Genomic DNA, 15,405 nt, shown 5'->3' with positions numbered 1-15,405 from the left:
GAAAATGAACAGGATCATTATCTGCCTGAGAACAAGATAACCCAATTGAAATTAATAACCACAGAAGACAAATAATATTAATAATAGCCCTTATATTTTATATACAATAAAACCCGTATAAGTCATAAATTCATAAATTTTTGAATCGTAAAATCACCTGAGTCCTATACTCACCCAAGTAAACAATACAAATAATTTTGCATGGCCTATGGAAAGTGTGATAGAAATTGCTTTTTCTTGTTCTGTAATGTCTTATGTTTTTACACTTTGGTTTAGTGGGAAGCAAAGTTTTTGTGTAAAAGAAGAGTCTAATCCTTCATTCGCTCAATGTTCGGAGTAAGAGGACAAGTACTCAATTATCAGTGGTAAAGGTACAATTGGAACAGTGATCATGCAGTTTAGGTATTCACTTACTTTCCACAATCACTTCTCTGTTCGTCCAGTCGTCGTTGATTATCTGGATGTTTCCAAAATGAACATCACTCAGAAATACCCGATTCGTTTTTCCTGTCTTTCGACTGTAATCGAAGGCCAAGGCAATCACATTTTTGAAGTATTCTGGCTTTTCGTATGGTCTTATGGGGGGATTTAAGTTGGTCTCATCTGTCAGATGAATGGACTTCAATATTGTTCTTTCTGAATACAGCAAATAGCCATCATAATCATGACAGCTGAGCCCATCTTCAGCAAGTACACTGTATGAGCATTCACAAGTTCTTTGACCATTTCCACGGTATAAGCAAAGTTGCTGGCATCCACCGTTGTTTTTTGCACAGATATTGGTACCTGCAAAAGATATATTTTTTGCATTGTTATCTCGCAACTCATTATCTCGCTCTGCAAGCTGATCACTCCCATTCTTGACTGGCTCCACTGGCTCCCCACCTCCCAGAAGATCAAGTTAAACATCCTCACCCTCACTTTTAAAACCCTCCATGATCGTACCCCACCCTACCTCTGTGACCTTCTAAAACCTTACCGACCTGCCTTCTCCCTCTGCTTAGTAGGCACATCCCCGTCCTGCCCTCCTTGACCACCCACCATCGATGGTTGGGCCATCAGCTTTTCTGCACCACACTCTTGAACTCTATCCTGGAGTCACTTTGCCTCATCTCTTTCCTTGCCTCCATCAAGGTCAATCTCAAGGCCTTCCTCTTTGATTGGCTTTCAGTCTTCTATGTAAACTGTGGTACTCCCAAGCACATTTCAATTAAAAATCAAAGTTAAAATGCGTTTTGAAATATCGTCTGATTTCTGAATAATGGTAGTGCCTGAAGCTGGCCTGCACTTTTCACCCTTATGTTAAAGTATTAAGAACATATAAAAGTTCTTAGCAGTAGTTGATATCAGTCCTTCATGGGTGGATTTGACTTGAGCAGGCTGAATGTTTGAAGGATAATGGTTAGCTTGAAAAAAATGGGTCAAAGTGAATTGCTGTTTCAAAACAGCTGAATTACATATCGATTGCAAGTGTAAAGCCATGTAGCACCTACAATAAATAATTACCTGTTTAGATGCTTACAGAGCACCAACCATTGTGGAGCTGTAGAACAGCAGCATAGTTCTTGAAAACGAAACACTGATTGAAACACAGCCTAAGATGCTCTCTACAGTTGATTTGAACCAGGGAAGTGAAGCATTGTGGATGTAAAAGTCTACCAATTTACTGAACATCATGTTGGTGAGTCAAACTGTTTCAACATATAGCTGCCCAGACTCTTAGCTATCATAAGCAATATAAGACGTCATAAGGTTAAGTAACAGCTCCATGGTTCCATTGCTTAAAATACATCATAATATGCTATTTTCCTTTTAATACTAGAATTCTCTTCAGCAAATCCTTCTACTTGTCCTTTAAGTATTACCTTGAGCCTCCAGCTGGGATAGCCTGCCCAACAGAGCTAAAGCCTACAGTTCAGATTCCAATAGTGAAACATTAATCAACCTTGGGAAATCTACCGCCTCCACTCATAGCAACTGTTAAACATTCCTCTTTTAATTTATGTATGGGAAACTAAATTATGCAGCTTGACTGAAATCTAGCCATACTAATTTCAGAGTCACAGTAAACTGGAGTGCCAGACACACAGAGGCTTGGACCTGAGGATGACTGGTGCAAAATCAGATCAATGTCTCCTTGAACTATTGCTGGCAATTCGCATGGGGTTAAAAAAAGGTGTGTTTAATTTAATTGGACCATACATTAGAGGCAAGTTATTTTAATTAAATACTCTACAAATGAGAACAATCCTTCAGAGAGAGCAGAACATTTTACTGATCAATATTTTTGCACAGATCTATTTTCCCCAAAGTATAATCGTAACACTTTGTAGAGAAAAGGGCAAAAAACAAACATGAGGGTTACAATGCAATACAAAATTACATTTGTAAAGCACCTGTCATGTAGGGAGGACTTCCCAAGACACTGAACAGTGAGGGATTAGGACTTGAGCAGATGGGGTGTTGGGATTAGGGATGGTGGAGGGCAGAGAGGGTAGGAGGGTGGCCGAAGGAATGATCGAAAGGGAAGGTCTTGAGATGTACCTTGAAGGTGGCAAGGGAGGAAGCGAGGCAAAGGGAATGTCGGATGGAGTTCCAGAGAGGGGGGGATAGAGGCTGAAGATCCGACCGCCAATGGTGGGGCAGGCCAGACAGGCGACATGGAGCAGGCCGGAGCCTGCTGAGCAGAGGGAACGGACAGATTGATAAGGGCTAAGCAGGTTGGAGAGGTAGGAGGGGGCAAGGCATGGAAGGCCTTGAAGGTGAGGATGAAAATTTTGAACTTGATCCTCTGAGGCATGGGGAGCCAGTGGAGCCGGGCGAGGGTGGGGGTGATGGGGTCATAGAGCCTGGTGCGGGAAGGACACGAGCTGCAGAGTTCTGGATGATCTGCAGCTTGTGGAGGAAAAGTTGGGAAGGCCGATGAGAGGGCATTGGAATAGCCAACTACCTGTCTTTGGTTACAGAAATCAGTGTAGGGTTGAACAAAATAGATTTCAAGCAATTATAAAACTGAATTGACCTTTTTCTCGGGCTCTGTTGAAAATCGTAACACCCTTCAGATTTACTCCAAGGTGCGATCTCATGGTTACCGCATCCGCAGCACTGCTCTTGAGTCCTCTCTTGATGGATCCGTTGGCATGTGCTCTGTCAAAAGTTAACGTAGTTCATTAACACAATTGATAATTAAAACAACTGCCTAACAAGGAAAGGAACTGCAGGGTGCTCTTCTGTTTAAGTCGCTGCTTTGGCTCAAATATTAATATCAAAAGTGCTTTCACCTCAGGAAATAGTACGGTGTTTTGGGATTCTCATTGTGACCTTGCTGGATAGGGCTAATCCGCCATGGATAGAAAAGCTGTCACTGCAATAACATTTTGAATCCTAAATACTTATGGGAAAATAAATTACCTGTCAGACCAGAAGATGTAAACCCCAAAGACTGCAACTGAAAACATATCCATGTTGTTTCCTGACAGCACAATCTCTCGGTTTTCTCCACTCTCAAGGTCGATTCTTTCTATCTTGTCTGTACGGGCATCACACCAGTATAATTTACTTTCCTGTGGATCAATTGCAAAGTAAACTTCAGCAGACTGTGTTAGAGGCATTAGACTAATTTTAAAAAAAGTTGAAGCTCAAAGGAGAAACAACTTGTTAAACTATAATTGAGAGAATATGTTCCCACTGTTCACTTGACTGAATTTAGTAGCAAACCTCGTAGTCGATTGATATTCCATTTGGCCAGACAATGTTGGTGCTCACAAGGCTTCTCTGCTCCGATCCATCTAACCTCGCTCTTCCAATGTAAGGAGTCTGTCCCCATTCAGTCCAGAACATGAACCTATCATAAACAAGTTAAAGCATCACATAGTAACATGAAATTCACCTGTTTCAGAATATGCCATTTATTCACTGTGGACTACTTCCATAGGATGTCAGTTTCATTCAGTGGATAACAGTTTCTCCTCTGGATCAGAAGATAGCACTTTCATCCCACATCACATCTTGATCATCTAATTTCCATTGCATTAGTGAGGGAGTACTGCATTATTGGAGGTACCTTTCAGATAAGACATCAAACTAGTATCCTATCTGCTGCCTAGATGATTTAGATGGACTTCAAAACTCCCAGAGTACTATTTCAAAGATATAGCAATTGAGCAAATATTTCACCTTCATCCAAATGTACCAAAAATAAATTAATTCACCATTAACCTTATTGTTGAATGAGAGATACCTCTGGCACTGATGAGCTGCTGCAGTTGTCTATATACCAGTAGCTACTATTCAAAGTAACTCATTCTGTGAAGCCATGTGAGATGTTTTAACATAATAAAGCACTATATCAAATGTATACATTTTTATTTATCTAAAAGTAACAACTAATATACCAAGTAGCTGTGTCTATACAAAATGACATCATGTTAATTGTTACAGCCCAAAGCTACTCTTCATTGCTCCAATGCTAATGTTCGATAGCTTTCTAAGGCCTGGGACTGAGGGCGAATGATGAAAAATTATAGCTTTAGTAATTAACGTCTTTTGAATGCAAAGATTTGCATATCTGATAACAGGCATGTAGCTGGGAATGTTACAAAGCAAAACCTTTGGGGCTATAACCATTGTACTATTAAGTGGCAAGAAGTAACCTACATTTCTAGTGGGATAGGACATATCCACTCAGATATACAGTATGTGAGGTAATATTTTGATTTTGGAGGATGTAAATCCTTCCAAAGACCTGTTTTTACAATCATATTTCATTGTATAACACCAAGAGTTTAAATGTTTGCAGTATTTTTTGTCAACAAATTGTGCACTTTATCCTTATTGCTTAACTAGGTAAAGGGTCCCTTATGGGTGAAAAAAAAGACAAATCTTGCTATCAAACAAAATTTATCAGGGACCTGAGAGGCACTGATCAATACATGGTGTGCAGTATCTCTGTCTCTCATGCCAGACAGCAAGACATATGTGCTATGAAATGCAAAGTATTCATCGCTGCTGACAATCCATGAAGTTTGCCCAACATATTTTTTAGGTCGACTACATGTGTGTAATGTTCAAAAGGCAGATCCACAAACAAATAGATACGCTTTAAAATCGTAGATGCCTACACTGGCAGCTTCATGAAAAAAAATCCTGGATTTTTCCAGTGTCAATTAGCCTTGTAATACATTAGGAAATCCAGGAGATGGTGCTCATTTAGCAACATAAACTAGTATTTCAGTGGGTATCTGCCCACAACGTGAATTTATGCAGCTGCAAGTGATTTGCAGTAATAAGTAAAGATATTAGGAGAGTGACATCTCACTTATATTTCCAGTTCCCAAACTGTATCCATTGGTCAGGTTGTCGAAGAGAGCCCTGTGTCTTTCAGCTGAGCCCTATGCAGTCCACCACTGACTGGTGCACAATACAGTTTTTTTTTAACACTAATACTTGTTTGATATGATCACATCACATTGTCTCAAAGGGTTTCCCACTGAGATACTAATGTGTAGTGTTGCTTCGAAGGAAATCACAAACAGCAGTGAGATGAAGTTTCTATGGGATTTTTTCCAGTAAATTTAGGCGAGGATGGAGTCTTGATCAGGATTAATACATGTCTCGTAACCCTTTGAAATTTAAACAACTTTTAAGAGTCCATTTGTTCAACAGATTGCAGTTACAGGACAGGACTTGGAGGCCAGAGGATCACATAGTGGAAGGGGAGGCCCTTGTCTTGAAACCTATGCACTCAAGTGGGCTTTGAATCGTGCTGTCAGAGGACCATTGTCAGGAACAATTCCAAATACCTTATTTTAACATCCTAAGGCTTCAGTTCAAAACTTTTTACAGAGTCCACAGAGCACACAGCAAGGAAATGTTTATTTTAAAGTAGAATGTTGCTTTCAAAAGAGAATTGGATAGGTACTTGTAAAGGAAAGATTTGCAGGGCTTTGGGATAAGCGAGCAGGAATGGGCTCTTTCAAAGAGCCAGCACAGGTACGATGGGTTAATTGGCCTCCTTCTGTGCTGTAAGATTCTACAATTCTATGAATTCAATATTTGTAAACACATGGCTTCTTTTTGGAGCACTCTCTTTTAATAATTTAAGCATGGTTCTAAGATTTTCCAGGGAAATGAAATTCGCTCTGCGAAACTGCATTTTTACAGCAAATGTAAATTCATTAAATGCCTTCTAAAAATGCAAAGTGGCACTTCACATTGGACAGGAGTTGTTTGTCGATGTACTAAAGACTCAATTTTAATTAATCAACGTTTTCTATTTTCTAGTTGTCCGGAAAAGACAGGACAGTTTATGTCACAAAAATGAATCCGTTATAATGTCATCAAGCTATCCTCGGTAAATACGTCCGACTGTGCTCAGTAAGCTTTCAGCTATGTTGTCAGGTGTGACCGAATGAGAAAATGGGCGTGACATTGCTCTACTGGGTTTTCTAAGTTTGCTTTATTTGGGGGGGAGATGTAGTGGAATGCAGAGGAGGGGAATGCAGAATATGTGCACCTGAATATAAATGATAAAGGTCACTAAAAAATGCCCATCAGGAAATAAGAATAAAAAAGAGCTTTGCTTTACCCTTTTTCTGGATGCACTGTTATAGCACGTGGCTGATCAAGTCCTTGGGATATTACCACATAACGAAAGGAACCATTAAATCGTGCAACTTCTATTATATTGAAGCCATGATCAGTCCAGTATATATTGCCTGAGAAAGATGTAAAAAAAGATAAACGTTAATGTTCTATGAAACTACAACATTAGCAGATAATTGAAAAATGAGCAGAAAATCTCTCACCAGCTATCCAATCCACTGCAATGCCTTCAACCCTTCCAAGGCCATTACTGATAATATCTTCTCTCCAGGTTTGATCTCGCTTGGCTCTGCTAATTGTGCTCCTTCCCATATCTGTCCAATAGATTGTATCATTTGCTGCAAATAAAATTGCAGGATTTAAGATTTTAAGAAAGTCATCAATTTTCCACTGAAATTATGACAAAAAGGATGGGTTAGTCACTGCATGAAAAGTTTTACTTCATGAAATGAATATATAAAAGATGCCTTTTGCCTTTTTTTTGCTTTAATGTAGAGAAAGGCCTTTTGCATTTGTATGGCCTTTTGTATGGTTCAAAATACCACACTAACTGATATTGCAAATAGTAAAGCTAATTTAATAGAGTTGTCACAGTTTTGAACATAATTTTAATTTTAACAAGTTGCAGAGCTTTTTTTTTACATATATAGCTCTGGTTTCAAAGCTTTTACAGGCATGCAATAACATTTGTAGTATATTTCTGCAATGCTGATAATGCCAATTATTGTTAAGTACTACTTATATAAGATCATAGATGAAATTTAAGGAATAAAAGAACCACTTAGACATTTAAAGCATTCAATTCAAGCATTTAAATGTATCCATTTGATGGTAGGTCATTCAATATCATGGCACAAATATCGGTTAATAAATTCCTTAGATTAATAGAATGTTGAAACCTTATCTGTTTCTAATATAATCTTCATCTCCTTTCTGATCATCAGATCAAGTCATCTTATTTTTCTATTAGGTCATATAGCATGCAATGCTGTCTCCCAATTATTATTACCAGCAGTTTGCACTCTTTTGAGCGATGACAGTACACGTCAGAAATGTCAGAAATCTATTCTCAGCAATAGTCATGAATTACATCCCATCAAAGAGGAATTCACTTCAACAGTAACAGATTACAAAGTGTCACTTCAGTATCTTTCTTGGTAATTGTGATTTTTTCACTGATCCTTGTAAGTATAGTATATTCTGTCAGGACATTGATAATTCCTTTGCAACCCAACTTGGGATAGAATAGTTTACACACATGCATTTGCAATTATGATCTGTAGACAGCCTCTCTTAAGTGTGAGCATGTCTAAATTCTGAAGCCTTGCATGAAAAAGTAGGGACATGGATTGGAAAAATCAGGCATGTCACATATATTTATACACATCTGTATTCTTTGTAAGTGGATATTTTGTTGTCAGTAAGAAACAACAAATTGTCTTCAACATGACGGGTTATCATGCCAAAATGCATGAAAGCATTTTATACTGTAATGTTTGTAAATCCAAAACACAATATAGATTCACTAGTTCCTTTATTTAAACCTTACACTTACACTCTCTTCCACAATCTGCCCAGTCACTTTCCTAGAATCTTTTTATACTTGTTTGCTTCTCATTGTCAATGTCCAGTTGGCAATTAAGCCATTAAAGCAATATGAAACATACACAGTGATTTACTTTGGCATATAGTGACTGTCCCTATGTACGAGAATTAGGCAGCAAATCTCCAGCAGCAACAAGCCACGGACAGCAATGAGCTGAATGACTAATTCATTCATTTTTCCTTTGGTAAACTTGGCTGAGAAAAGAATACTATTGCAAAGTCTTTTATCAGGCAAAAAAACACAAAAGGATTACAAAACGAAGATTGGAACGTATGCAGTAATAACCTAAAATCTATTGATATTACCAAGTTAAAAAACATATATTGGCCAGTCTAATCTCCCTCTCTTTTCTTATTGCGTTGTTGCATTGATGAACAATTCCTTGGTTGAAGCAAAAAGCATCAATGTGCTTTTAAGAGGAAACGTGATGCATACAAACACAGAGGTAAAGAAAAGGGAGTAAGAGTGTTAGGGTCTCCTGTGGAGTATAAACACCGGTGCAGATTAGTTAGGTTGAATGGCCTGTTCCCATGGTGTATTACTTCATGTAAGTCTATATATTGGCCCTCATGTTACTAAAGTGGTTATCTATGTAGTTCTCAAGCCAATAATTGCACACTGCAACTCTCATAGTTTTTCTCTATGCTGTTTGTTTCACGTTGATAGATAGAATGCTTTATTTTGCCTCATGTGATCTATTGAATCTGTATGTCTCCCACTTTCCAAATCATTTTCATTTTCTATGCACAACATGTGGTACTGGCTAAATCCAATGAAAAAATGAGCATTGTGTGTGCATCAAAAGTGGCAAACACGCAGACATGCTGAGTGGAAATAAGTTTCTTAACTCCCAAATAAAATCAAGCAAAAGAGGGAAGCATTCAGAAATCACTTGTGCCTAGACACGATGAAAGAGTATGACCTCTGAATAATGACCTCACTGTACAACAAAATCCATTTCTCTATGTCTAAGAAGGGGCATGGAATGAGTGGGGGGGGGGCGTAATTAGGCCCTTCAAACCCAATCCATTGTGTGTTGGAACTCAGAACTTTGAATTCCTTGCACCAGCCGCACTGTAATTTATCAATGTCTCATTTGAAACTGAGATCCTGCAGGAAAAAATAAGATATTTATGTTTAAGTCTAGAGGCATTGTAAGGCTATACTTTTAACCGGTGATCAACAGCAAATATATGTGGAGATCCATTGAGCAGTACACAGAAAATTCTCAGAACATAAAATGGTTTGCAGTAATCACACCTCTAAATAATAGGTTGTGAGAGAAGCATTTTTCATAGTGACATGCTGGGCGGGTAAAACCGTTGCATATTTGGAGATTGAGATGGACCATGGACTTGATACTAGATCCTTTAATCAATTTGGAAGGTATGAATGTGGAAATGTATGAATATAGAAAGGAATGAACCTGTAACCTGTCTCAGACAACAACAACAACAAGATTATGCCTTTCAAGTCGGGAGGACTTCCCAAGGCGCTGGACAGTGTACAGCATTTCAGACCCGAGCTGGGGTCAGGGGAGGGAGAAGGGAGGGGAGGGGAAGGGGGGTGGCCGATGGCATGGTCAAAGAGGAGGATCTTGAGGCAGGACTCGAAGGCGGCTAACGAGGGGGCAAGAGGGAGTGACTGAGGGATGGAATTCCAGAGGTTGGGGGCAGAGTGGCTGAAGGCTCTCCCACCAATGGTGGGGCGGGTGGGTCGGGGGACGTGGAGCAGGCCAGAGCCGGCTGAGCGGAGGGAACGGGCGGGTTGGTAGGGGGTTAGGAGGTTGCAGTGGTAGGGTGGGGTGAGGCCATGGAGGGCTTTGTATGTGAGGACCAGGATCTTGAACTGGATCCTCTGAAAGATGGGGAGCCAATGGAGTCGGGCGAGAGTGGGGGAGATGGGGTCACAAAGTTTGGTGCAGGAGAGGACACGGGCTGCAGAGTTCTGGATTATCTGCAGCCTGTGGAGGGAGGAGTTGGGAAGGCCAACAAGCAGGGCGTTTGCATAGTCGACATAGACAGTGTACCAATCACATATTGAAACAAAGTGGACATTGTACTCTGGAGATAGTCTACAAAAGTCATCACCAGGTTATTGGTATGTGACAATGGTAGGGGAAAATTAATCAGATCAATGTTGCCGCTTACAGTAGAGCTTTTTTCCCCACAAATGAGGCTTCCAATCATCAGCAACTATTCAACACAATTCAACAATTGGCTCACTTGGGAGCCTTGAATACCTTAACTAGTGCTCAATAAATGTACTTCTCTGGCCGCATGTTGTCAGTGCTGAAGCTCCCATTCATTCGACTCTTCGTCCTAAAGAATGATTGCACCCAGAACAGGAGCAAAAGCAGTCTTGCTTTGTTATGTTTGGTGATCTATTGCTCCTAAGATAGTAACTGCGAGTTCACTAACTGCCAACATATGCACAGATCTTTACGTGAATAGAAACTTGCCATATGTTTCATATTAACATGAAAGTGCTCTACTACAACACCAATGATCTTTACAGACCAGACAGAACCCGAGTTTCAGTTTTCAGTCTATTAACCTAGAAATAATAATCCCTCCAAAAATAAATAAATAAATAAATAAATAAATAAATAAATAAATAAATAAATAAATAAATAAATAAATAAATAAATAAATAAATAAATAAATAAATAAATAAATAAATGAATAAATAAATAAATGAATGAATGAATGAATGAATGAATGAATGAATGAATGAATGAATGAATGAATGAATGAATGAATGATAAATCGGTCATTTTCTGACTGTTTGTGGGACACTGCTGTGCACAATTGGCTGCTGCATTTTGCCCACAAAAATACGGTCAATTCACTTTACTGTATATTCTGTGAAGCGCTTTGAGACGTCCAGAAGATGTGAAAAGTGTTATATCAAATGCAAGTATTATATTATATTATTATTATTATATTATTATAACCTCAATATAACTCAATCAGGGAATTTGTGCTCAATCATTTTCTTAATCATAATTCAGGGATATGTTGGTCTGAACTATAGGGCTCACTGGTATCTAAGTTCCCTTAGGTTAATTCAAAACAATTGCAAAATTCAAGATACTCTGTGGAATCGAAGTTAGCCCTTCAGGATTATACAAAGCTTGTGCTCAACATACTAAATGCTCCATCACATAACATTCAGGCAAAAAATTCAGTCAAATCACAATAGGTAAAATCTTTGCTTATAATATCTTGTGATTCCCGAGCAAGCCTGGCACATTTCAAAGAAAGATTTTTCACATTTTACAGAAAACTGAGTACTTTTCGTATTTTCACAAATGTGTTCTGTGAGAGTGAGCAGCCACAATAAACAATTAAGAAGGTGACTGCATAATGCTTTCAGGTCAGAAGAACTTTTAAATCACTCTGCTATAATTTAAGGCAGAACATTATTGTTTGGGGGTTCTCTTCGAACTGAGCAGTTTCAGAGCTTTAATTGATATAGTCAATACAATACAGCTCCCTCCACGCAGGGTAGTATCTCAGAGCGCTTAACAGTGGTGGAGCCTGACTCCAGGGAGGAGTGGGCCGTAAGCACGGTCGAGGAGGAAGGTTTTCAGGCAGGACTTGAAAAAAAGGGGAGAGAGGGGACAAAGCGGAGAGATTGAGGGAGAGTGTTCCAGAGTGTCGGGGCTTAGTGACTGAAAGCACGATCTCCAATGGTGGGGCAGAGGGTGCAAGGGACGAGCAAGAGGCCGGTGCCAGTCGAGGGGACGTGCCGGGTGGTGGGGAGTGAGGAGGTTGGAGTGGTAGGAAAGTGCCAGAGAGTGAAGGGATTTGAACACTAGTGTGAGGATCTTGAAGTTGATCCATTCGGTGATGAGGAGCCAGTGGAGCCTGGGCCAGAACTGGTGAGATGTGGGTACACAGTTTGATCCGGGTCAGTGTGTGGGCGGCAGAGTTCTGAATGAGTTGGATCTTTTGAATAATGGAGCTGGGGAGACCGGCGAGGAGTGTGTTTGAGTAAACCAGGTGGGAGGTGACAAACACATGCACGAGGGTTTCAAATGCATTTGCGGTAAGATACGGTCGGAGGCGGGCAATGCGGCGGAGGTAGATAAAGGCGGTCCTGGTCAGGGCCTGGATGTGGGGGAGGAAGGACAGCTGGTGCTTGAACTGGATGCCTAGTTTGGGCACTGGTTCGGTGAGTCTGAGGGAGAGCCCTGGGAGGTTGAGGAGTTTAGATTCGCAGGAGTGAAGACGTTGATGGGAGCCAAGGAGTATGGCTTCCATCTTGTCCATATTCAGCTGCAGGAAGTTTGCACTCATCCAGGCGCTGATGTCTGCCAGACAAGCCGATAGAACATCGGCGGACCTGCAGTTGATGCTGGAGGAGGCAAATTAGATTTGTGTATCATCCACATGCATGTGGAAGTTTACCCTGTGTCTGCGGATGACATCGCCCAGAGGGAGCATATAGATAAGGAAAAGAAGAGGGCCAAGGATGGAGCCCTGGGGTACCCCGCAAGTGACCGGATGGGGGAGGGAGAAGAAACCATTTGCCAAGATGAAATGGAGGCAGTGGTTAAGTAGGACTCAAACCATGAGAGTGCGGTCCCACTAAGGTGGATGAGGGAGGAGAGGCAGTGGAGGAGGATGGCATGGTCGACAGTGTCGAATGCAGCAGAGAGATCCAGGAGGAACAGGAAACAGAGGGATAACTGATCCAAATAACTGATCTAGAATACACAGGTTATGAATTTTGATCTATGCTTAGCTGTGTAGCAATGGGAGAGCAGCAACTGATTTCACAGGGAAATACCTGACACAGTACAATGACTACTTGGATTTATATAATTCCTTTCATGTAGTGTAACATCTTGAAGCACTTTACAGTGCCAAAGACTAAGTAGTGTTTATGGGGAGAGGAGAGACAACGATAGGCACAATCATAGAGGTGGGTTTTCTGGAGGCCTTTAAAGATAGAAAGATAGAGAAGGGATGGGGTGATAAGGAGGACTGATGGGATAAGGAGGATTTAGTGAGAGAGTTCCAGTGGGTTGGGGCACCAGAAAGCTCCGCCATCAATGATGGAGTGGAGGGAGTTATGAGCATGCAGCTGGCCTGAATTTGCTGTGTTTTATAAGCAAGTTTTATAATCCATAATAAATTGGATAATATTTAACACGCAAACCTGCAAATCTCCATATCTATAAACATGCACATTGCCAACACCACCAATGATTCTGAGAAACAGGAGACTCATTAAAAGAGTAAAAATGTTCATTTTAGTTGCATATAAAATGTTCATATGAAGCCTTTGATGTGGGAAAGGTCACATTTATGCAAAATATAGCCTTACAATGCTGTTGTATTGCAGGGAATTATATTGCATCCAGCTGGAACTAGTCAGCATCTGCTCCTTCTTGTCACTGCAGTGTAGGAATGCTCACTATACAGGTACGACAGTTTCAATTAGGCAACATTCATCAAATTACCTGCTCTTCTTGTCCCTGTTCTCTTAGGAAATCACACAATGTAATTTGTCAATATATTTCCAATGCTTTTTTTGTCAGACACTTCACATATTATTTCCTGATACTTATATATTTGAAGTGCCTAAGGAGTCATTTGGACTGCTGATGATTACTCAGCCAAACACTGAGCCATGTTCCTTCATTTAGCGCTTAGAAGGATACACGATGTGCATGTGCCTGAGGTTATGGTTGCACCAATAAATTGATGCAATCGTTTGGAGCCAGCAAGAATAAGTTCAATAGTAGATGTAAGATGCTCCCCAAAGCACTTATTTTCTCATTATAATATAATACAAGAGGGAGGACTGGCAGAACTGGTAGCTTGTTTGTGCACTGCAGATGGTCAAAGTGACAAATTACATTTTGTCAATCTGTGACCAGGGTTCCCTCTGTCTTCCGATCCTCCTTGACTTCTCTGCTGCCTTTGACACTGATGACCACTCTATCCTCCTCCACCACCTCTCCTCTCACCTCAATATTCATCGTTCTAATCATTAGTAATCATTAGCAGTCCAACTCTATCTCTCTGCCTCCACCCTTTACTCCAGGACTACTGCTGTCTTGTCAGAATGTCTGTCAGACATCATGTGCTGGATGAGAGTTTCTTCAGTTGAACGTCAACAAGACCAAGGCCCTCCTGGTTGGCTTCCGTCAGCAATTCTACACCTCAGGCGTTGGCAGCATCACCATCCACTACTAAGTCAGTCCGGAACCTTGACGTCTATTTGACCCTCAACTACCCTTTTTACCCCATATCCATGCCCTGACCCGCCCTGCCTTCCCCACCTCCACAACATCGCCCAGCTCCGCCACTCTCTCACACCGCAGGCTGCCAAAACCCTCATACATGCATTCATAACATCCAGGCTTTACTAGATCTTAGTCTGCGTCTGCGATCCCCTAATCCCCTATCATCCTGCTTGCTTCCTCCGCTCAGTGGGCTACGGCCTGCTTCATGCCCCCATCACCCCCCACACCTGCCTTCCACCCACCCTGATCACATCCCCTTGCTCGGGTCCAAATCTTTGACTGTCCAGTGTCTTGGGACATCCTCCTGACATGAAAGGCGCCATAAAATATAATTTGTTGTTGTTGTTATTTCTTTAAATATTAAAACTTTATGACCAATAATGGTAATGTTTTCATTGGATTTCATGATAACTTTGTGAATTCCGTTGTCAAGTCTACACAGTAAACCCAAATTCTGATCTGAATACTGTACAACAGATGCACTAAACTCAAAATGACAAGCAATGCTCCTGAGACACAATTACACTTTATTCATTTATTCTAAGACCAGTCATTATTCAAACAATAAATAAATAAGCAGCATTTCTGAATAAATACATCTGTACAACAAATACATGCAACACATTGAATTCTATATCTGACTGCCTCCTGTTCATGTTGGGGAGAATACAAGAATAATAACCTTTTAAATGAAGTGCTAGAGAGTAGACTGGGTGCATGTGGAAGTTTACGTCTTATTCAGAATTGTCAGGGAAGGGAGAGAATTGGAGAGGAAAAATAGTATAAAAAGTCCATCATTTCTTTAATGCAAATCATAAAAGCAGATCGCTTTTCCAGGGATAATAATCCCTTCAAAAAAATTAATAAAAAATAATAATACTAATTTGGTCACTTAATCCACGACTCTTTGTGGGACACTGCTGTGCGAAATTGG

At 40.4% G+C, this 15,405-nt stretch overlaps 1 protein-coding gene across 1 annotated transcript in view; it reads right to left on the bottom strand.

Moving 5' to 3' along the window:
- LOC103180487 (low-density lipoprotein receptor-related protein 1) overlaps positions 1-15,405 on the bottom strand; it is a 552,054-nt gene that overhangs the window by 157,995 nt on the left and 378,654 nt on the right. Inside the window, exons 36-41 of the mRNA XM_042336207.1 lie at positions 6,807-6,941; positions 6,587-6,716; positions 3,718-3,844; positions 3,412-3,563; positions 3,023-3,147; positions 415-786 (exon numbers count right to left, since the gene is read on the bottom strand). Coding sequence (XP_042192141.1) covers positions 415-786; positions 3,023-3,147; positions 3,412-3,563; positions 3,718-3,844; positions 6,587-6,716; positions 6,807-6,941 — 1,041 coding nt within the window. The remainder of the gene's footprint in view (positions 1-414; positions 787-3,022; positions 3,148-3,411; positions 3,564-3,717; positions 3,845-6,586; positions 6,717-6,806; positions 6,942-15,405) is intronic.

Source organism: Callorhinchus milii, unplaced genomic scaffold, assembly GCF_018977255.1.
Source record: "Callorhinchus milii isolate IMCB2004 unplaced genomic scaffold, IMCB_Cmil_1.0 Scaffold6, whole genome shotgun sequence".
NCBI classification, from domain to species: domain Eukaryota; kingdom Metazoa; phylum Chordata; class Chondrichthyes; order Chimaeriformes; family Callorhinchidae; genus Callorhinchus; species Callorhinchus milii.
Note: the sequence above shows the minus strand (reverse complement) of the source record. Positions and strands in the feature narration are given on the sequence as shown.